The sequence below is a fragment of the Myotis myotis genome, unplaced genomic scaffold, assembly GCF_014108235.1.
Source record: "Myotis myotis isolate mMyoMyo1 unplaced genomic scaffold, mMyoMyo1.p scaffold_m19_p_7, whole genome shotgun sequence".
Classification (NCBI taxonomy): Eukaryota; Metazoa; Chordata; class Mammalia; order Chiroptera; family Vespertilionidae; genus Myotis; species Myotis myotis.
In genome coordinates, this window is record NW_023416379.1 from 782,258 (window position 1) to 805,991 (window position 23,734).

General features: G+C 51.7%; 1 protein-coding gene across 20 annotated transcripts in view; it reads right to left on the bottom strand.

The window, feature by feature from the left end:
- AFDN (afadin, adherens junction formation factor) overlaps positions 1-23,734 on the bottom strand; it is a 101,315-nt gene that overhangs the window by 48,314 nt on the left and 29,267 nt on the right. For 11 of the 20 annotated variants that reach the window (XR_004968809.1, XM_036317063.1, XM_036317056.1 and 8 more), the window contains exons 2-11: positions 20,536-20,731; positions 17,250-17,365; positions 16,447-16,610; positions 13,640-13,800; positions 11,914-12,071; positions 11,402-11,513; positions 9,937-10,104; positions 7,295-7,339; positions 2,104-2,198; positions 1,065-1,327 (exon numbers count right to left, since the gene is read on the bottom strand). Coding sequence is in view for 19 of the 20 variants with exons in the window: in XM_036317063.1 (XP_036172956.1) it covers positions 1,065-1,327; positions 2,104-2,198; positions 7,295-7,339; positions 9,937-10,104; positions 11,402-11,513; positions 11,914-12,071; positions 13,640-13,800; positions 16,447-16,610; positions 17,250-17,365; positions 20,536-20,731 (1,478 nt within the window). In the remaining variant the exon portion in view is untranslated. The remainder of the gene's footprint in view (positions 1-1,064; positions 1,328-2,103; positions 2,199-7,294; positions 7,340-9,936; positions 10,105-11,401; positions 11,514-11,913; positions 12,072-13,639; positions 13,801-16,446; positions 16,611-17,249; positions 17,366-20,535; positions 20,732-23,734) is intronic. The other 9 variants (XM_036317055.1, XM_036317069.1, XM_036317067.1 and 6 more) reach the window with 5 other exon arrangements.

The following is a 23,734-nucleotide window of genomic DNA, read 5'->3' on the forward strand; positions in this document are numbered from 1 at the left end:
TCCTCGCCAGGATCATCATGGACAAAGAATGGGCAGGCAGAGCCCACTGCTAGCCAACAGCAGCCACCAAGTCAGTGACGCCGACACTGCAAGACCGACATGAAAAGACCCCAACGCTCACCGCCGCCCAAGTCTAGGCTCTGGGGGGGGTGGGCGTGGTTTGAGCAAAGGGAGGTCCGGGAGGGAGCAAGGAGGGAGGCGGTGTAGGAAACCAGCACAGCTGCTCCAGGCTCTGTTCCTGCACAGCTTTCCCTTCACGCACCCCCGGCTGCTCTGAACAGCATGAGACCCACACCCACCATCATGTGAAATGCACACGCACACGCACACGCACCTCCCCAAACAGGAGGCCTTCCTGCTTCCCAGGAGGAGCCCCTCTGCAAGTCCTCAGACAGGCACTAGGTGGAGCTCAAGTATAAAAGACAGAGCCTTCCTTGAGGTCTCCCTGTCCCCTCAGTGACAGGAAAAGGAACCTCAACACAAAACCTCCTTATGGAGGATCTTTTTTTCTTTCTTTTTCTTTTTTTTTTTTTTAAATATATTTTATTGATTTTTTACAGAGAGGAAGGGAGAGAGATAGAGAGTTAGAAACATCGATGAGAGAGAAACATCGATCAGCTGCCTCCTGCACATCTCCTACTGGGGATGTGCCCGCAACCCAGGTACATGCCCTTGACCGGAATCGAACCTGGGACCTTTCAGTCCGCAGGCCGACGCCCTATCCACTGAGCCACACCGGTTTCGGCTTTATGGAGGATCTTACACAGACACCGTAATCCTCACAGAAGAGCGAAGCAAGTACTGTTTGAAAGGATCAAACAAATAACAACATATTTTAAAATAACTTAAAAACTAGCCACAACCCCGTGTTAGGATGAAGACCTTTCTTTCTTCTTCTTCCCTCTGAAACCAACCAAATGAACAAGAACTGGAACCACAAACCCACTTTGAGTTAAAAATTACGACAAAATTAAAGTCACGTGACCGATGCCTAGTTTGGAACGCCTTGGCATAATGGAGAAGCACTGTGCCCTTCTTAGAGGCAACGCGTCTCAGTGAATTACCCGGGTTTGTGTCTGGGGCCCTTAGCGGGCAGGCCCCCGTCCACAGGCCTCTTCACCAGAGCGTGGTCCTGGCTGGGGTCCACGAACTTGAACACGTGCTGGGCCCCGAACTGCACACTCATCCCGCTCTGCAGCATGGTCGTCTCCGAGATGCGCTGCCCCTCCACGTAGGTCTCCGCGTCCATGCTTCTGGGAGTGACGGTGACCACACCATCCATGTTCGTGAGGTCGCAGTGATGGGGCTGAATTCCTGAACCAAACAACTAAAAACAGGAGGAAAAGTACACAGAATTTAAACACAAAATCGTAAAGCTGCGAGTCCCCCTTGGACGACGCACGCAGTCTAATCAGGTCTGGACCGCAGGCGCTTTTCAGTGGGTTTCCATCGCAGTGCAAAGATAAGTAAACGCTGTCAAACAACTGCACATCCCATTTCAGCAGCCAGGGCCTGGACTTAGGGCAGGCTATACCTCGGCACTAAACAGCACGTGGTCATTTAAGGACTGTGAGAGTTAGAGGTCAGTCTATACAGATATAAGATTACAAGCTCCTGTGTGTCTGTTTACTGCTGTGCTGAGGAGGAAAGGATGTCAGAGCTGAACCCAACATCGACAGCTGGCTGCCGTTTACAACCAAGTCCACCTGGTGCAGGATGCCCTGACTCTGCTAACTCACAGCCGCTGAGCTCGGGTTGCTAAGCGCCCGAGAACCACGCCCAGACAACACTTGCACTGTGAGTCCTGAAGGCCTGCGACCCCAGGTGTCGCCCGGTGATGGGCACCGTCTCCTGGAAGCAGGCCTGTAACCCCATCGCCATCACTGGGGACAAGCAGCAGTCTCAGGAATGTCATGGCACCCCACGTTTCTAGACGGGCAGTGTGGACAGAAGCCCACACTCTGCTCTTCTCACGCTGAGCAGAGAAGTGACCCCGAGGGAACAAGCTACTTACGCTTAAATATAGTTTTCATGTTCACCCATTTATCCATTCGCTCCCACCTGCTACCTCCTACTGAAAGGTGAGAATCACAAAACGCGCACCTGGATAGAGCTGTCGTCAAACTTGTCTGTCCCGACCTCAGTCACACTGAGCTGCAGGCGGTAGAGCTTGGGCTTGTCTCTGGAGTCAGATCCGTCTGTGAGAAACAAGTAAAAGGTCACCTTAGAAGCGACACCACACTCCTTCCAAATTCACAGCATGCGACTTAACGGGACACAGAAAACGCAACTAAACACATGAACACATCAGCTTCTGTTGAGAATCATTCAAGGTGCTAAACACTGTCATTCATACCGACATTTTCTCATCAGATAACAAGCATGTCTCTCCTCCCCCCACCCCCACCCTGGGTTTTGTTAATGACTCTGGGGAGTGATCCTATCACCCAGCAAAGGTCATCACAGACCCAGGGCCTTCCCTGAGACCAGGTCCCTCTGTCAGTGAACCTGCCCTCTACCCGCACCGGCCACTCAGCTGTGGGCACGGCTGGACCCCTGAGGAAGGTCTTCCAAGTGCAGCCTCAGGGCTCGCCCAGACCTCCTGGACCAAATCCTTTGGGGAGGAGATCCTATCCTCAGGGGCTCCGCTCCAGGGAGCAGAGCTGCGGGAGGACAGAGGGCCCTGGCTTGCTGGTGTCACTCCACCCTCTATAATGTGTTGGAACTGTACACGTCCCCGCGCAGGACTTCCATGATGGAGGTGCTTGGGAAGAGAAGTGCCAGGCGGGCTGGTTTGTACGCAGGCGTGTTGCCTAGGGCACCTACTCGTTCCCTCCTATAGGATGGCACCAGTCCAAGACCTGCTCTGATTTCAGAGATGCCAGAACAGGAGGGAACAAGCCCCAAAGGACCAACGGGTCCCAAAAGAGGTGGCCGTGGAGGCAGCCCAGCAGCCGCGCAACCTACTGCACGGACGGACGCCTGTGGCCTCAGGGCCTCTGACTAAGCCGCCAGCTACGATCTCTAGGCGCCGGCTCGGGGACGCCAGCGGGGAGGGCTTCTGGAGCTCAACACCTGGAGTGCACACTGGTTTCACGCTGTGGTGTGTTCTCAGCTCTTGGACACAAGATGCCGTGCCTACACCAGCTCTGTGCAAACCGTTGTGATGTTAGTGCGCACAGTAACACCCACAGTAACAGCCCATCTCGGACGCAGAGCAGAGGTCTGACATCCGGGCAAGGCAGGAGACACTGGAGCAGCACCTGACACCCAGGTCAAAGTGCGCTAGGAACCGGGCGTCTGTGCTTGCTCACGGCTGGGCCACCCTCATGACATGGTGGCAGCTCCAAGTTCTGATCCAAAAGGAGGCATCAGCACCACCTGGGCTTTCCCTGGACCGGCACCCCCACACGGCTATGACCCTGCTTGCTGCAGACACCAGGTGCCGGGTCCCTGTCCCTCCCTTCTTCCTACTGCCTCGCCTCCCAGCTCTTAGCTCCCTGTGGTTAGCTTTTTGGAGAAACCTCTCTATCCTGGTGCTCAGCAGTGTCCGGTCCACAGTATGCGTTTAATAAAGATTTAATGTCAGCCGTCAGTAATTATTAACTAAAAATAAAGAGACAGAATAATGCAACACGGTCACAGCAATTACAAAATCAAGAAAACAAAAGAAGCAAATAACTGATCAAAAACAATTATTTCAATACAAAGTGGAAAAAAACCAAGAGAAGAACATGAAAAGCGTGTCTATTTAGGGGAGAAAGAGAGGCTGGTGATGTGCTTGCTCGGGAAGGGCATCGTGCGAGCTCACGGCCATCACCCCTCTCCACGGCCACGTGCACGTCAGCAGTTAGAGCTACAGAGAAGGGAGCAAACCCCTTTCCCAGCCCCTCCTTTCTGACCACTTCAAAGTAACAACAGGAAACACCTCCACAGACAGATTGGGAGCCACCTCCATGGTGGCCACGGACTCCGAGCTACGATGGTGTGTGTTTGCGTTCGGGGAGGGAGGAAGAGAGGGGGACAGAGGCACGGAAGCTCCGGTAGGTGCAACCTTTCCTCCTGCAACAGCACGGCCGGCCCCTTGCTCAAGGGTGACGACCTTCGCACAGCAGCCGCACACACTCCTCGCACCGAGTCCTCAATGCCCCCCGCCCAGGCCCTCACACAGCAGCTGCACACACATTCCTCGCACTGAGTCCTCAGCGCCCCCACCCCCTAGGGCCTAGGCCCTCCACAGACACACACACTCCTCGCACGGAGTCCTCAGCGCCGCCCCCCCCAACCCCGGCCCTCCACGCTGTCCCCTCGGCAAAGGCAGAGCCCCTTTCCAGTGGAAAACCCTCTAAGAGCCCTGCCACACAGAGCAGTCTGAGATCTGCTCACTTTTAATTCTGTCTTAAGAATACGTGATATGTGCACGTGGTTCCCAATGCGAAGGGCACAGGCGGTGCCCAGTGAGTGCCCTCCCTCCACCCCCTCTCCCAGAGCCAGGCTTCCTTCCACAAGCCGTTTCATGCATCTGTCATTCAATAGCTGGAAAAGGGTTCCTCTTTCTCCTTTTTGGGGGGCAGCAGAAACGTTAGAATATTACTTAGGGTTGTCAAGTGAAATACATGACATCCAGTCACATGTGCAATATCTGAGATAAACTTACACTAAAAAACTGATGTTTTACCCAAATTTATGTGGGTGTCAGATTGTCTGCCAACCTGCGGTCCCTGAATCACTGCCACACGTGCTGCGCCTTGTCTGGCACAGGAAGTCCTCCTTAGCGTGCTGCCTACTAAGGGGGAGCCCCTCGCGGGCAGACAGGAGCACGTGTGCAGGCACGTGTTCCATCCATGGCTCTGCCCTCAGCGGCGTCCAGAGCCTCTGGGAAGCAGTGTGTGGTGCGGAGTGTGGACGCGGGCGAAGAGCCTCCTGCATGGCGGGCCCTGTGCTGGGTGTGGCAGGGGACCCGGGAGAAAGTGAGCAGAGCTCACATCTCAGTGAACCAACACAGCGGCGGAACCACTCCCAAGGGCTGTGAGGCTACTGAAAGCATCTGCACGGGCAGCCACCAGCTTCACTGGGAGAACATGACCCCTCGAGTGACGCTGGCGTGAGAAGCAGCGCATGCGGCCGAAGCTGCTGACACCCTCCATGCACGTGGTGTGAGCAGGGGAAGGAAAGTCCTGTCGCTCCATCACCTCAGAGTATGAAATTAACAAGCACGTGGAATCATTCCAGAACCCTCGTAAGATAACAAAAGCACGCCTGAGCCTCTGCTTTATGTATACAGAAATATCAAAATAGGTAAAAAGAATACCACCTGTTTATATTTTTTAAAAAACACACAACAAAACCCAAATTCCAAGTTTGGCTAATAGCTAATGAAAATCTGTATGATCAGTTTGGAGAAAATTAAACTAAAATAAGATGGTAAAAAGTAAATAAACTTCACAAAGCACGGAAAGTATTTGTTAGATTTAACAAGTAAAAAAATCTACTCTAATAAAAAAAAGAAACATGCAAATTGACCATACATTCACTACACCCCAAGCCATGCCCACCAGCCAATCAGGGCAACTATATGCAAATTAACCCAACCAAGATGGCGGCTGGCAGCCATGGAGCTGGAGCAAGCAGGAGGCTTGGTTGCCCCGGCGATGGAGGAAGCAAAGCTTCCCGCCTGCCCTGGCCCGCTGTTGCCTCCGCTAAAGGCAACAAAGTTTCAATTATAGAAGATAAATAAATCCCAGATACCTGCTTCCAGCCAGCCTCCACTGGGAGCTTGGGTGGCTGGGGGCCATGGCCAGCCTGCAAACAGCCATCAGCCCCTCACCCAGGCTGGCCAGGCACCCCAGGGGGGACCGCCACCCTGAAGGAGCTGTGGCCAGCCTGCAAATAGCCATCAGCCCCTCACCGAGGTTGGCCACACCCTCAAGGGGTGAGGGTCCCTGCTGGGGGGGCTTGACCAGCCTGCAAATAGCCCTCAGTCCCTCACCCAGGCTGGCCAGGCACCCCAGCAGGGACCCCATCCATGAAGGGGATGTGGCCAACCTGAAAATGGCCCTCAGCCCCTCACCCAGGCTGCCAGGCACCCCAGCGGGACCCACACCCTGATCCGGGACACCCTTCAGGGCAAGCCAGCCAGCCCCCACCCATGCACCAGGCATATAATAAAAGGGTAATATGCAAATTGACCCTAACAGCAGAACGACTGGGAATGACTGGTCACTATGACACACACAGACCACCAGGGGGCAGACGCTCAATGCAGGAGCTGCCCCTTGGTGGTCAGTGCGCTCCCACAGGGGAGCTCTGCTCAGCCACAAGCCAGGCTGATGGCTGCCAGCACAGTAGTGATGGCGGGAGCCTCTCCCGCCTCCTCAGCAGTGCTAAGGATGCCCAACTGCAGCTTAGGCCTGGTCCCCGCTGGCAAGTGGACATCCCCCTAGGGCTCCTGGGCTGTCAGAGGGATATCTGACTGCCAGCTTAGGCCCGATCCCCTGGGGAGCGGGCCTAAGCCAACAGGTGGACATTTCCTAAGGGGTCCCAGACTGCGAGAGGGCACAGGCCAGGCTGAGGGACCCCCGCCCGAGTGCATGAATTTTTGTGCACCAGGCCTCTAGTTTAAACTATAAAAGCAGATAAAAACAAAGTATTTCCATAAAACCAACAACTAGCTGTAGCATTTAAGATGACAAAGACGGAGATACTCAAAATCGGAGTAGCACGTTCCGGGGAGAAAGCACCGCTTGCCGACAAGAAGAGATGAGTTCGCCTGAGAACAAGGAGCCCTGAGGACAACTCAGGCCTGGAAGTAACATAAGCTCCCAGAGCACGGCTGGCCTCCCCTTCAGCCTCCCAAGGAGTCTCGGACCTGAGACGCTCCTCCCACCACCATCACTGCACCCCAAGGTCGTGGACGGTGCTGAACAAAGCACTCCTCCTGCCTGCTGCCTCTCTGTCTCTCTCACCCTGTCTCCTTCTCACTCTCACTATTCTCATTCTCTCCTTCCCCGTCCCTGCCTCTTCCCTCTTATTCTTGGGGGGGATGGAGGGAAGAAGAATAGGAAAATCGCTCTCTCCCTACTTTAAGTTCTCACTTAAGTCAGCCTAGTAAAGGAATTGGACATTTTTGCAAAATAAGTTCCCATTATTTTTAATGAATTCTGGATATGGAATGCTTATTAATGACAGTACATTAAGTGTCTTAAAATAAGTCATTCGTACCAACTCAACACCAATGCGCACACACACCAGGCTCTGTCAGCGCCCTAGCTAAGCAGCAGGAGCACAGCGTTACCTTCGTGAGCATGATAGCTGCAGTAGGCAAAGTGGTTCCTTCTCCCTGGGGTGCGCATGCAGAGGACCCAGGTGAAGGCAGCGCAGCGACAGAGGCCATGCGGGACATGAAGAGGGAGAGACAGGAGAGGTGAGCTGCAGTGAGACCGCTCGGCCGGGAGGAAAGCGTCCACCCCACCACCTTCAGGATGAGGACGGACGACAGGCCCAGGCAGGCTGTGTGTTAGAGACAACGGACTGTAAGGAGACACCGAGACGACAGGTGAGTCACCAGGCAGGAGAGCAGGGAGGGAGGCCTGGAGTCCACGCCCCCCGCAGTCTTCTGTTGAAAGAACAGAGTCAAACCCAAAGCAAAGCCTACAGGAACTTTTGAGCCCCCATTTCTCCAAAAGACAGTGTAAGCTGCACCCACACCTCACACACCTCAGGCATTCAGCCCAGCTGCGGACAGACCCAGTCTGATGACGTGTCCGGTGGAAATACGGTTCTCATCCATTCACGACAAGTCAACATGGATACATTACTTGTTTGACAAAGGAACACCTTCCACTTCATTCAGCATGCTGACTCTAAGAGTGAGCACTTAGAGAGACAGCAGGGCTACTGAGAAGAACAAGGTTTCCGTGTAAGACCTTGCCCAGCACTCAGGTCTGCCACCACTTGCTCACCCTGACAGTGGTCGCCGATCTGAGCATCGGGCATTTGTCAGACAGTAAGGCCATCCAACAGGAGGGACATCGGACCACGCACGCATGGGGACTCACCACACTGTGTCACCAGCAACTCCTGGGCGCAATCACTCAACGCAGGAGCAACCTCACTCACCTTGGAAACCCACTGCTCAGCCTAAAGCATTCGCTCGGTAAACGCTGACCAACGGAGCAGAAGGCCACGGACAAAGGACACGTATTAATCAGCATGTAACGTGCTGTTGCCAATATTTGTTGAAAAGGAGCACAGAAGTAAAACTTACCTAGTCTCTACCACTTTCCCACACCTACAAAAAATGTTACATATTCTCATCACCTGGGAGACTATACATAGGAAATAAGCAGTCAAAATAGCAATTCCTGCTAGAATGTAAGTTCCTGAAATCAGGGTTTAATCTGTTTGTCAGAGCACTATCTCCAAGGCCAGACGATGACATATAATAAGGATTCAATAACTATTAGTCAAATCAGTCAATGAACGAATTCTCAGCCTGTCTCTGCTACCACTCAAATCAACTTTCCATTACTCATTTGAAAACTATTCTATGTTGACTGCTATTTATCAATTCTCTCTGAACTAATAATACTTCTAAATCCTCAAAATTTTTGGTTTGAAGAAAATAATCATTAATTTCTAGCATGTAATGCAAAACTTTAAACAGACCCAATGCTCAAAGATCCTGACTAAAAAATGTTAAGTTCAGAAATAAACGGCCGTCTCACAGTTGCTAGCCACTGCCTCAGGCTCCAGGCACCAACACGCGCACACACCCTACAGACACACTGATACCGGGACGTGTCCAAACCACAGCGAGCAAGCGACATTTAAACAAACTGTTCAGCCAGAGACTGAGGGACGAAGTAACACTAACCTATTTCTCCCAAACAGCTGATGCAGTAAAAACCCTCCAACATCATCAGCATAAACTAGGACCCGCAGCAAACTGCCACCGAGCACCGACTGCCAGTACCCAGCAAAGCAGCACCGTTTCTCCTGCATCGATGCAGCCGGCCGGACCATCGCACCATGTCTAACCAGCAGTCATAACCTTGCAAACAAACGCACACTTAAGAATGAAAAGAGAGAATGACAGAACACCTACCCAGAGAACCATGGGTTGCCTATGCATCTGGCTTGGTTTCCAGCTCCCTTTTTCTGTGATTGCTAACGGCCTGTAGTTAAACACAGTCTGGCCAGGGAGAGCCACCGCCTGTCTCGCACAGCGCAGTATGACACAGGCCATATTAGTCCTCAAACCACATCAACTCGGAATGATGTCGTTTATCTAAGTCATAAACATGCCATGTGTATCACATATGCAAACATATATACTACATAGGGATATATATGTAAAACGTTTAAGAACATCAATGTATTTCTCTACCTGATGGTTCACTTACAACAGCTTTGGCTTAAGAGAGCTCTATAAACAAGTATTTTAAGCCTAACAGGAAAATAAACTTGGTCTACTCTCATTTTGAAACCAGACGCCCTCCCTCTCACAGACAGTTTCTCCGCTGCACGGTTAAGTGTAAGGACATTCTTTTCAGACACTGTTCATACATCCAGCACCGCTGAGCCCACGCTGCCACTCCCGAACCTGCCTGGGAGGAGCCATCTCCGGCTGTCGGCTGGAGGAAGGACTTTACAAGGTCATTTTGAACAAAAAAATGTTAATGGAGATCAATTACACCTTTTCTTTATTCTCTATTACCACTATTTTAACTTTTTTTTCAACACCAACTTCTGCCTATATGAACTTTATTTTTATGCATGAAAAGTACATATCTTAGGACCTTAAGGTTTTGAGTGTTTTTTTTAAAGTAAATGTCATCTTATGAGGGTTATTTTTTAGAAAAATAAATGGTTTGAAACAGGTTGTCAGGCAAGAGAAAAACTCCTTTACAAAATGAACCGTTCTTTGCGCCTCACCTGGGCTCAGCTCCACGAGGTACGGCAGCTTCTCAGGTGGCAGCGCGGAGCCGTAGCCCGCCCCGTCGGCTCTCTCCTTGCCCTTCGCGGGCCGCCCGTCCAGGTGCTTCTTGGTTTTCCTGGGGACATAGTCTGGGGGCCTCCTCTTCAACTGAAAGACTAAAATCCCTGGAATAGAAGCAATGCCGGGTATGAACTAGCTGCACAGGAGTGCAGATGGCCAGCTCACCAAAGATGCAACCCAATGACATCTCCCAAGGCAAGCTGCGTGCACGCTTCCCAAGTACGCTCTACTCAACAGAGACAGTACAGTCTCTGGATGTGCTCTGAGACTCCAGCAACCAAGCTGCAAAGATTAATTCACATTATCAACTACCCAAGCACGTGGCATCCTTGAAAAGCACACATCAGTGTAAGAATGAATGAGTGTTTGTCTTGGTAAACAACCCTATGAGCAATAAATATATTCTCACACACACGTGTAACACACGCACACACACTCTATACACACAAATATCTGTTTAGTTGATATGATTTTTATTTAGTTCAACTGACTTAACTCAGAATTCAAAGGAATTTAACTTTAATAAAGCTTACCTGTATACTGTCTAGAAAAAGTATTGAGAGAGTGTACTTTTAAAACTACCAGTCCAGCCCTAACCGGTTTGGCTCAGTGGATAGAGCCTCGGCCTGTGGACCAAAGGGTCCCAGGTTCGATTCTGGTCAAGGGCACGTACCTTGGTTGTGGGCACATCCCCAGGAGGGAGTGTGCAGGAGGCAGCTGATTGATGTTTCTCTCATCAATGTTTCTAACTCTCTATTCCTCTCCCTTCCTCTCTGTATAAATATCAATAAAATATATTAAAAAAACAAACAAAAAAAACCTACCAGTCCACATTCAAGCACTGCCAGGGTTGACTGGCAGTAAACCTTTATGTATTTATTAATGCAAAGACCAGCTACACAGCAGGTAGCGTATCATGTGAACCGAGAGCAAGAAAACTTGTCCCATCAAGACACAGGGAACCCCTTCACTGCTCTGGAACAATGAGAGCCAACGGCCTGCAGAGTGAAAAGCCTGGGCTCATTTTTTAAATAACCGATTGCTGGACAACCTTTAGGGTGGCAGGTCGCTTTCCCTATTGGAACACATCTGCCAGTCCACCCAGTCATCTGGCCGGCACCGCGGGACTCCACTGCTGACAGGACTGTGACCTTCCACGCAGGCAGTGTGGGGGCCCAGCTTCTTTAAGACATGACACGCCTAGTGGAGGGGGACAGTCTGTTCCAGGTCTGCACACAAGCCACTGAATGTGGCCTTGAACAAGGGGACCAGGGAGGACAGAGAAACCCACCCCACAAATAGCCCGCAGGGAGCACAGCCAGGCTCCCCTACAGTCGGGCTCCCCTACAGCTGAGAGACTGAGCCAGCGGCTCAGCAGGTGCACACCCCCTCTGCACTCACCGCGGTCGCTGGGCCACTCCCGGAAGATCTGTAAGGGGCACTCGTCATCGTCAAGGACCATTTCCTTAGCACCTTTATCATCAGAATGCTGGGCTCCAGGAGGGAGCATAACCTAAAACAAAGCCATCCACTGTGACTGTCCCGCAGAAGTTAATCACAGGCATTTAAAGAAAGAGTCATGGTTTGGGGGTAAACAGAAGTCACTGTGAAAGCAAACTGGTCAAACACTCTACCTGTGCAGGCCAAGTAACACCTGGAAGGACATACAGCGAAATGTGAATCGCTGCTCCCCCTGATAGAACTATCGGCGACCTTTATTCCCAGCCTGCCTCCTTCCTTCCGTCACTTCGCACAGGAGCACGGTAACGTGTGTAACGGGAGAGGGAATGCTCTCCTATGGCTGTAACACATGGGTTCTCATTCTAAACTGCACAGGGGAAGGAATCAGCCCAGGGGCAGCTCACTGGCAAGTTCTCGCTGGCGCCTCGGGCGGCGCTGCCGCAGCCACTCACCCGGGCAATGCAGTAGTCCTTCGGGTTCTCCTTCTCCAGGCCGTACTTCTCCAACGCTTCGGCCACCGCGAAGTCCGCAGGGTCCGTGGTGGACAGCAGGATGGTCTTGTAGGGGATATTTGGTCGTAAACTATCTGCATAAATCCTCAACGTTCCACCTGGAAAACATCAGACGTCTCTGAGCACACCTTCACTCCAGTAACAGGCAGCAAGCGTTTGCAATCACTTAAGAAAAAAAAAGGGCGCCCAAGTTCTCGCTGCAATGGAGGCCCATAGGGAACGGAGGCAATTCCATCTTCATCTCCTACTGGGGCACACACGACACAGTGACTCTGCCACAGCGCGCACCTGGCAGGGGGACAGCGCACTCCTGGCCTCTCCAGCCCCGCTGGTCTCAGGACGGGGAACAGACTCCTGCGAGGATAAGGGACGGAGCGAGGAGGAAGCGAGTAGACAGTCCTGCTGCTTCCTCCAGGGCTGTCCCGTGTCCTCACCTTCCGCTGTCACACAGACATTCCCCCGTCTCTACCTTCTCACCATCGATCTGAGACAAATTAAAACCCGGATAAAGTTCATATGAACCCCACTGACTACACCAATTGGAAAAGACTGAACTGGACGCCAGGAGACGTTGGTGTTTCAGAAGGGACCTGCCGCCAAGCACTGGGCCGGTGTGTACTCCCAGGACTCACACCAGCACCCTTTCCAGCTGTGAACTAACTTGGGAGGGAAAACCAACCAGGGCAGAGCAACGCAATATCCTGGGATCTTCGTTGTTGTTTGTATGTTTTTAATGGAATTCTACAGAGATCTACTTTGGTGTCACCGTGTGCGTTCTACTTATGATCAAACTACCATGTGACAAGTTGACTCACAGTAAAAACACTAGGTCTCTAACGAAACCGCACTGTACTGGGCCACAGACTGCTGGCCCAGGCTGTCAACACGCGTGACCACGAAAACCCACGCAGATCCCGGGCCCCACTGTCACTGAACAGGCGAGTGTGCTTGCCTGGCATCCAGGTGTGAGGAGGTGCTGGGGGAGGGTGACTACCACGGAAACAACAAGTAACTGAAGACGGCGTCCACGCTGTGCGAAGCACAAGCCTGGCGGGGAGGAGCGCCCCGAGCTCCGGGGCCAGCGAAGGCCCTGGGCGGGGTCCACGCTGGTCAGGAGCCCGCGACCAGGCCTCAGAGCGGCAGTCCCCACGGGGTGTGCCACCAAGTCCTCGCTCCACCCTGTGTCCATACCAGCTGCTCCAGATTTGAAGCTTAAGCTACGTTAACGCTTCCTGAACCCCCCGTTTACACTCTTCAGCAGCTCATCCTCATATCCTCTGACACACAGAGCCCCCCCAGGTCTGGAACGTGGTTAGCACGCGGAGGTGTTAATGAGCGCTCCTCTTGCCCTTTTAAAAACTTTACCACCTTCCTTTTCCTTTTTCTGTTAACCCTCACCCGAGGCTCTTTCTCCATCGATTTTTAGAGAGAGTGGAGGGGGGGGGGGGAGGAGGGAGGGAGAGACATGTCGATTGGTTGGCCCTGCAGGGAACAGCCCTCTGTGAACAGGGCTCTGACACGGGGGCCCACACTGAGTCAGGACCAGACACGACATGCACTGTGAACAGGCCACGTCACCCGTTCACTCAACTTCGCAGGGCTCTGCTCCTAGACGGGTAATTACTAGCTCGGTTCACAACAAGCGACGGGAGACCAGAAGCCTGACCTGAGTCGGGCCGCCCGTCCGAGCTGCGGAACTCCTGCATCCTCCTCTCCAGCTTCTGCTGCCGCCGCCGCTTCATGACCACCTCGGGGTTGGAGATGGTGCGGGTGAAGCTGGTTTCGGGCATGTCTTTGTAAACCTCAGCAGCCAGGCGAGAATTCTCACTGTAAGAAACAAGGACACCAACACCACTGAAACACTTCTGTGTCAGAAACTGTTCCACTGCGACATCATCGCCGCGCAGCCACAGCTAATGTGGACAGAGTGTACTCTCTCAGTCCAAACTGACAGACCGAACTCAACAAACTTACAGTTCAAATCCTATGGTGAGTTTATACTGTTAATTACTGTGTATTAACAAAGCTCAGGAAAAGGTATCAATTATACAACTCAGCAATTTCCACCCATGTTACCCTAAAAAGAGTGACACAACAGCCCAACCCCAAGAAATAAGATGGACTGTACATGTTTTAACAACTAAAAGGTTCACCAAGGTTCACTTTCTTGAAGCTAAGTTTTCAGAAGGGAATTGCCACAACGGTTCCTATGAGGGGTCAGCTGTACAGAGGGATGCGCTAAAAACTAAATATGAAGGGAACACTGACGTACTTGACTAAAGTTTGATGCTACTGAAGATGACATTCTCAATCATACAAATAAATTTTTTAAAATATATATTTATTGATTTCAGAGAGGAAAGGAGAAGGAGAGAGAGAGATAGAAACATCAATGATGAGAAAGAATCATGGATCGGCTGCCTTCTGCACACCCTACACTGGAGATCGATCCCGAAACCTGGGCATGTGCCCTGACCGGGAATTGAACAGTGACCTCCTGGTTCATAGGTCGATGCTCAACCACTGAGCCACACTGGTTGGTCATCAATCATAAAAATCATTTAATTAACAACCAGTCTTTGATTCCATCAAGCTGAGTGACTTAATGCATTTTAAGTAGCTAATTTTCTTAAAAATAATATATCACATCTCATAAACTAAATGGATAAAAAAACAAACCTTTACCAAGGTTCTAAACCAGGGGTGGGCAAACTTTTTGACTCGAGGGCCACAATGGGTTCTTAAACTGGACCGGAGGGCCGGAACAAAAGCATGGATGGAGTGTTTGTGTGAACTAATATAAATTCAAAGTAAACATCATTACATAAAAGGGTACAGTCTTTTTTTTTTTTTTTAGTTTTATTCATTTCATACGGGCCGGATCCGGCCCGCGGGCCGTAGTTTGCCCACGGCTGTTCTAAACTCTTCTTTCCTTTGGTGCTCCTCACACATGAGCAATATATTTATACAAGTCCTTTCTCATGTAGAACCACCTTAACAAAGCCTTGCTATGTGGTACTAGACTCAGGATTCTTCCGTGGGCAGCAATGCCTAGCAGGTCAGCACTGAAGCCCACGGTAACACACTGAACCCGGGCTGCAATTCCATGCTAAATAAATGCCATCCCTGACTAATGGCTGATGTCCTCAATACAGAACATGCAGAATCAATCAAAAGTGGGGAAAAAAGGCCTGAGGAAGTCATGGCAACAGAAGCATGAATAGAAGCGGTTAATGAACACGTCGACAGACATCACCTTGCTAATGATAAAGTAAACTCTAATGACTGAAGATGTTCTAACTGAGAGCAAGCATGCTCTGGCACCAGCAGTGCTGAGGGCACGAGGAGCTGAGGGGGGGGCTCCTGGGGGCGCACCTGGCAGCAAGCCCCCGAGCTGCCCCCAGCCATTCTTCCCCAGCAAAGCCTGAGGGAACAACGAGACGAACCCCCACCGCTCTGGAGCAAGGGGCGTCACCGGAGCATTAACAGCACCAAGACCCTGTGAGCACCTACAAGCAGCAGCAGAGCTGGTCCCACCCGTTTTGGGAAAACTGCAGGAGAGAATACAGTGTGGCACTTAGATCACTTAGAACACCTATTTGTGACTACAGGCAGATCTGTGAATATATTTTAATGTGAGCTATAAATTACACTCATTAGTGGGGAAACGTCATGTGGGAAGTTCTAGTTCTGAGACTGTGACTATTTCATAAACAGGACGTGTGTGCGTCTGTGGAGCAGACACAAACTCTGGTCCTTCGGCTCAGGTGACGGCAGGGACTCCTTCCCTCTGGCAAGTCTACAGACTCCTCCTTTACAAGTGAACTCCTCCGCCCTCAGTGGAGAAACGCGACACACAGACGACTGCGCAGTCGGCACCAAGGCGAGCGGGTCTGAGCCCCGGCACAACCGGGGGCGACCTGGACAGAGAGCTGACAGGCGGCACGCAGACCTGGAGACCCACACGAGGGGAAGTCACTTCTCCCGACCTCGCTCTCTGTGCGAACAGAAGCGCAATGGCTCCGTTCCCTCGGCTCTGAGGTCAGAAGCCCACACCCCCGCGCAGGTCAGGACGCCCAGGACGGGCTGGGTGGCAGGCGGAGGAGTGGGAGTCAGTGCACATGGCCCTGTAAGGGACCGGGCTGCTCTCGCTGCCCGTGACAGCTCTGAGCGTGTGGTAAGCGTATCTGAGGTACATAAGAAACCACTGTTGCCTAAAGGACCTCAAAAGCAGAAATAAAAGAAAGGCCGGGTGCAGGTGAAGAGAAGACGTGGACAGCCATGTCCACTCGGAAAGAAGAGCACTGTGAACCGCTGGCCTGCTCACTGGGCGCTCAGTGAGCGACAGGTGCTGTCAGCCAACAGCTCCAGCAGAAGAGCCCTGTTCGCCCACATTCCCCCGACCGGACCGCCCGCGGCATTCACACCCCTGGCTCAGAACACAAAGAAAGGCGCGTCTGCCACATAACTCACACGTCTTCCCCTCGGAAAGGCCCGTCCTCTCTGTCGGATGCCTGTCTCAGGGCCTCTTTTTCTCGCTTCTTTTTCTCCTTCTTTTCTTTCTTGGAGAGAGTCCGCTTGAAGTTCTGGATAACGCCTTCCTTTTCCTGCTTTTCAGGTCCATTGCTCTGAGCCTTCTGACAGAAGGGACATGATCACTACGCTGGCTACGACAGAACCACGTCAAGCTCACCTGGGGCCGAGCCCGGCTCATCCACGCGCCGGGGCAGTCCTCCAGTTCCACTGGGCTGACCGTGAGCGCAGGCATCAACTCTTAACGAGTTACACGCCAATGTCTGTGCATCTCACTGTGTGTGAACTTTAGCACAACTCACAACTGCTAAGCAAACAAGCAGGCAAGTCCAGCAGGAAAACTGGGGTGAGAATCATGAAATCTGATTTTCAATAAATAAAAATCCAAATAGTTTACATAGAGTAATTTGAATAAAAGAAACCTAATGAAAATACAGAAATAACTAAGCATTATGTCATTATCTACTTTATAGTGTTTCTAACTTCAAAAGAAGTAAAGCAGCTGTAATAAACTGGCTTTTAATAAAGCAAAGCTGTAAGGATAGTTTGAGCAAAAATGTCCAATTTTTTTTCTGGATCTTGTTAATCTGCTTGTTCATTCTTACTTTGTAGCATGGCCTGCCAGCGGTCAGTGACCATTGCTATGCAATGTAACAGGGTAACAGGCAGGTCGCCGAGGAACAGAGCGGATGGCGACATCCTGGGGAGCAGCCGCCTGCCAGGAGGAGGGGGGCGGGGCCTACCTTGGGAGGAGCGGCGTCGTTCTCGTTCTTCAGGACGAACCTGCCCTCGCGGTCATCTTTATTCCAATTCAGCTGCACGACCAGGGGCTTCTCTTCCACATCCAATCTTCTTTCTTCTTCAGAACATGAAAGAGAACAGGGGAAGCCGTGGTTACCGGGCGGCTGTGGCTCACCCAACATCCTGACAGCGTTTAATGCGAGAGACAGAAGGATCACCTCGAGGCCTTGCTGTCAGGCTGGAATGCAGCGCAAATGCTCCGCGAGCTTTCCCACCTGACTCGGTGTCTGTGCCCTGTCTGCACACCACCACGCATCCAGTGCACACCTGGCCAGACACAACTTCCTCACGACATTCAGAACGGAACTGGGAAACACCAACCAGGGAGGAAACAGTTTCTAGAACCTTGCTAAACAAGCCTGTTTCTGGAAATGAAATTGTCCCATGGGCAACAGGAAGGAAGTGCTAACACAGCACAGACGTCCCACTGGTCCTTGAGGCTTTCCTCGCGCATTAACATTGCGCTTCAGGCACGACCCACGTGGCATCTTCAGGCGTGGAAGTGGCTGCTCTTCCTCCTCGCTCTGTGCCTCTGACCCTCGCCCCTCACATGCGCTTCCGGGAACAACAAGCTCCCACCTCCTGTTCTGTGCTGGGATCAAGTGCTCAGTTGAGTGTCCGTCTTCCTTCCTCCTCAGAACCCAGCCAGCATCGGGCTCACGGAGCCGGGAGAAGGCGGCCACTGAGGCCTCTGGAGAGGCCACCCAGCCTGGCCACCCAATAGGAGCCTCCAGGCGGCACAGGTCAACAGGTGCTGAGCACAGGCTGTGCTCCAATGAGGGCAGCACAGCTGGGAGGCGGGCCTATTGTGTTCCGTAAAGGCAGCCGGGGGACAGGGCAAGGTGAAGCATAAGCAGACCTACAGAGGCAGTTAGTGAACAGGGCGTGCAAACAGTAATGAAGCACAGCTCATTCCAAGTTCCTGTCTTATCCACTGAAAACATGAGAAATAAAAATCAGAGTGACAGATCAGTAACTGGATTAAGAAGTCTGAAATTCCTGCTACAAACCAAAATTACCATGATGTTGTGAAGTCTGCACTAGATAAAAGCCCTTCACACTGCAGGCTTAGAGACTAATATTAAGAACAATGACGGCTAAATCACAAAAGCAAACAGAACCCAGGGTGAGGTGCCCTAGCGCACACGTGCCCCCCTGAGTGCACGTGTCCTCACTTTCAGGTAGCTCCTGCCTTCCTGGATTTCCTACTGTTTGCCCACGGCTGGCATAAACACTTACTAATTTGTCTAAATCCAGCTACTCAATAAAACAGGGTGTTCGGTGTGACCTGAGGCCAAGGGGTGCCATTAAGAACTGCCTGACCCCCAAGGCTCCGTGACCAGGGGAGACTGAGGTCTGCCCAGAGGCTCCCTCCACCGGAGGCCCCGGTGGGACCCGCAGCTCTGAGCACCAAGGGGTGGAAGGACAGGCCGACTGTCCTGGCTGCTCCCTCGCCTCAGGGCTGGGGAGAGACCATTTCCTTTTCTTTTTACGCCTCCATGGTTTTCACCTCCTTACAAGTAAGACATTTTACTTTTTTATTAAAAGCAAATCTAGCCGAAACCGGTTTGGCTCAGTGGATAGAGCGTGGGCCTGCGGACTGAAGGGTCCCGGGTTCGATTCCGGTCAGGGGCATGTACCTGGGTTGTGGGCACATCCCCAGTGGGTGGTGTGCAGGAGGCAGCTGATCGATGTTTCTCTCTCATCGATGTTTCTGACTATCTCTCTCCCTTTCTCTCTGTAAAAAATCAATAAAATATATTTTAAAAAAAAGCAAATCTAATCTTAAAAATCTAAAGGAAAGCGGTTCTTTTAAAAAAAATCAAAACCATGCTGCTTTTAGATCTTAAATTCCCATCTTGCATCCTGTTACTGCAAAGACTCCACCTGGTGGCTTCCGCGGACCAACCGGATGCGGAGAAGTGGAGCTGTCTTCCTCTCCAAGGTCCTGAGCAAAGGAACACCCCCGCAGACACGCAGCCACGGCTGTCCTGCGTCACTCAGGGCCGGGATTGCTTGTGTAGGTGAGACCCTGTAACCTTAAGGAAGTACAGTGGGGCCTTGACTTATGAGTTTAATTCGTTCCGAGACCAAGCTCGTTAAGGAGCTCGTTAACTCAAATTACTCTATCAACTCAATGCAAAAAATCCGGAGAGAGACAGCTGGTATCTCAAAAAACTCGTTAGTCGGGACACTCGTAAGTCAAGGCCCCACTGTAATAAACAGCCGGCTGGTGTAGCTCAGTGAGCGTTGACCTATGAACCAGGAGGTCAGGGTTCGCTTTTGTCAGGGCACAGGCCCGGGTTGCGGGCTCCATCCCCAATGTGGGATGTGCAAGAGGCAGCCGATCAATGTTTCTCTCTCATCATTGATGCTTCTCTTTCTCTCCCTTCCTCTCTGACATCAATAAAAATATATTTTTTTAAGAAAGTAATAAACAACCATGGCCTACATTACATACCCCTGTCGGGGGGTGGGGGATGTTTGGCCAAACTTGAATTCCACAAGTTACAAAAAATTTTGCCCAATTTCAAATCTACAAAGAAAGCTGTATTTTTTAAAGTAAAAACAAACAAAAAATTAAAAAGGATTTGTGGATAGAACTTAACAAGTATTCAAATTAGGTTTGTGTTATATGCAATCCTTTATTTGCTGCATTAATTACATTTTTTGCAGATGACTGGACATTTCTGAAACATTCAAATTTGTAAATTTCTAATCAGTCCAATTTAAACTGTTACTTGATATAGATATATGGAATATTTTCAGATATTTCAAATATTAAAACAAGGAGAAATTACTAGAGCTTCCTCAGACGCCCTGAGTTCCCCACACAGCGATGGAAACGCGCTGTTCACATCACCACCTACAGGAAGGCTGGCGACCCATCTCACACACAACTGGGTATTGCTCACTGTGCTGTACATTCCACACGTGAGTGACGCCAACTATCTCTCCAAAAGCAAGGAGCACACCCTCAGCACGGTCTGTGCCCAGACTGTGGGCGAGTTACTTAGGAAACGCCACGCTACTTATCTTCGGAGCAACAAGCACGTGTAAAAGGACATCCATCCAACTTCCAACAAACATGTGCTGGGGATGCAGAGACCTTTCCCCGACATACAGCAGCTCTGCCGCTGCCCACCGCTCCCTGGCTCTCGGGAGGAAGCCAGAGGACCTGGGGAGTGGGGGCAGGGGGGCCTGCCTGGCAGGAGAGGGGACACTGACCTCCGCTGACGTGCACTTCGTAGAGCGAGTACTTGGGAGAGGACAGCATGCGCATGTCCGGCCGGAACTTCTCGGCCAGCGTCTCGATGACATCCTGCGTGGTGGCCGTGCTCGAGACCCGGATGCATTTTGTTGCAAAGTTCCCAGCCGCTTTGTCTTGAAAATAAAACCTCATCACTCCATGGAACTCCAGGTCCTAGAAGAAAACAAAATCATACATTTTTGAAAAACAACATTCTGAAAAGATCCCCTTTCTCTAACACTAGTGAATGAAAAAGGCAACTCACCACTTTTTTTTTAATCCTCACCAGAAAGATGTTTTCATTGATTTTAGAAAGAGAGGAAGGGAGAAGGGACAGGGAGAGGGGGAGAGACATCGGTTACCTCCCATGCACGCCCAACTGGGGACCGAACCAGCAACCCAGCTATGCGCCCTGACCAGGAATCGCACCCACAACCTTTTGGTGTATGGGATGACCCTCCAACCAACTGAGCCACCCAGCCAGAGCGATTCCCCACTTTTTAAAAACGTCTCCTTACCCCACACATCTGAGACAGAAAGTAAGAGACGGGGATTTGTCTTCAGATGTAATTATGTGACTTGGGACGAGTTATATACAATTGCTCTTTGCCTCACTGGTCTCCTGGGGAAGATAGTGGCTACAGCGCCGCTGCCGTAGTAACGGCCAACATTTATTGATTCTTCCGCAAGTGCCAGCTCCCCTGGGCGTGCATCGTTCTACTACGTCTTTACAACAACCCAGTTCAGTAGGTACTAGTAAACCCCACTTCCAAGACCTGGTCATGAAAACTCACACAGCTTAAGTGTCTTGCTCAAGCATTTATGTGACAAATCCAGCTCTGGATCCAGACCCAGTGAGTGCCAGTCCCTGCCTGTCTGTCCCTGAGCCTGTCCGTCCCTGAGCCTGTCCAGCCAAGATCATAGAAGCAGCACGGGAACGCCAGCCTCGTTTCTGCCGTGAACGTGAGTGAAGGAAACTGTAGAATGTGACTGTAACTAATTTCCAAAGTAAACTACTTGCCCAAATCAGCCTTCCCAGTGTCGACTGTTCTCAACACCTTCCTTCTAAACTGACATGGACTCCAGCCAGCAGCACTGCAGGCAGGCACGAGGGGGCGCCCTTCCCCTCTCGTCTCCTTCCTTTTTAACCAGGTATTACAGGTCACGTGGGTGAGACCACATGCGTCTCAGGCCCTTGCTGTGGAACCCAGGACTCTCGGAGGATCGCATCCCGCAGGCCTTTGTCTGCTGGCCACACATCATCGGGGAGGCGGCAGGGCAGGGCCACCTCCACCGCCGGGTCAGTCTTGGCTCCAGCACTAATGCGGATCCCGCTGCTCAGCAGGGGGCGTCCCCCCTCCCCCCCCCCCCGCCCCCAATACCCAGTCGTTCCATCCCCACACACACCCAGGCCATCCGAGCCTCGTTACAGCCAAGTCAGGCCGCGTCATTCCTCTGCCGCTCTGTGGCCGCCTGCACTCTCGGATGCCAAGCCTTGGCCACAGCGCTCAAAGCCCACCCAGTAGCTCCCCTCTGCTTTCCCAATCCACCAGCTACTCTTCACGGATAATTCGGACATGACAAGTATTGATTTGGAGAAAAGTATGAAAAACAGGATCTTAGAATGGGGTTAACTATATAAACGACATGAAAATTGCACTAGAAAGTGAGACAACAGGCACATTTCCACCCCCAAGCTTCACTCTGTCTGACCCTCCGCTCCCCACGGGCCCAAGAGAAACCAAAGCGAAGGGACATGCGTGTTGGGAAAACAGCACTGAGCACAGATTCTGGGCTGAGGTGGGGCTTGTCACGGGTGAATCAGCAAATGGGAGCTACATGCAGGTCCTGCTCTGGGCGCTGCACCTCACACACCTGCCTGTCCAGCCAGCTCTTCAGACGTCCCCGCTCCCAGCTCTGCGTTCCGCTGCGATCCTGAAACCTTCACACGGAACAACGTGCGTGAAAGCTGCTCCTGAACCCCCAAACTGTGTGTCACTCACACTCTCTGCACCCCGATTCCGGGTCCTCACCCCACCCTCGCCTCCACGGCCCACCCTCTGCAATCAGTCAAGTTCTGCATTCCTGCTTCGCTCTCACCCACTGCCTCTTCCAGAGGCCCCTGCAATACTTTAGAAAAAAACATACATTGAAGTTTTTATTATAGGAGTCCTATTTCTATCCCAGGACGCTGAGGCGTTCGCCACCACCACTGGAGTCACCTGTATTTCACGTCAGTCCCAAGCGTTCAGCCGGCTCCTGCCAACGCTCACCCTGCAGAACCCGTCAGACCAGAAAGGCCAGAGCCTCCAGAGGATCCCATCCTTTTGCTAAAAGACTAGTTGTATATCATTTGTGATGAGAACGAAACAGCTACATATACACCTACGGGTCCCCAAAGACACGGAAGCACCAGTTTCTCTGAGAATTGTCAAAAAACAATTCCAAACTACCAAAGAGTACGGGCACAGACACAGCCCCGTGCCTGCAAGGGATGCCAGCTGAGCGAGATCACAGGACTCAGGGAACTGGCGAAGGCCCCCTTTGGAGCAGAGCCCATGTCCTTCATCCCTCATCCTATGAGGCCCCTCCCAGGCAGAGGAGACTGCAAACATACAGTCCCAGCATTAATGTGCTTCAGCCACGAAGCTTACAGAGGAAGTGGAGATAAATGGGGGAGGGGAGGGGCGGAAAAAAGAGTAACCCTAAGGACAGAGTGTCAGCAGCAAGCAATAGCACTCCTGCCCAGAGCAGAGATATTTAACAATTTAGTTTGCCTGAAATAGCTGAGTACAGTTGTTACTAGAATATTCCCTTAAAAAATACTTTAATATTCTGTTCATTTATTCAGTCGATTCTAAGCTTGGCTGCTGTTATTTTATCCAATCTGAGGAGACTGATAAAATCCAGTTCCTGAACCTCCACACTGGGAGTGCAGTGACCAAACGACCAACACCAGGAACAATGATGACGAACGTGCAACGGAGGCCCCAGTGCCAGGCCAGAGGTCAGCACCCAGCCCCGCACTGAGTGGTGCTAGGACCACCCCTGCGGTGCCGGGCAAGGAGCAGGTCCTCCCATCACAGCTGGCCACGCAGCAGGGCCCACAGCTGCCAGCATTCCCGGCCCAGAAGCTGGCCTCTGACCGCCGTGCTTGCAGTAGCTCATCGTCTGAAG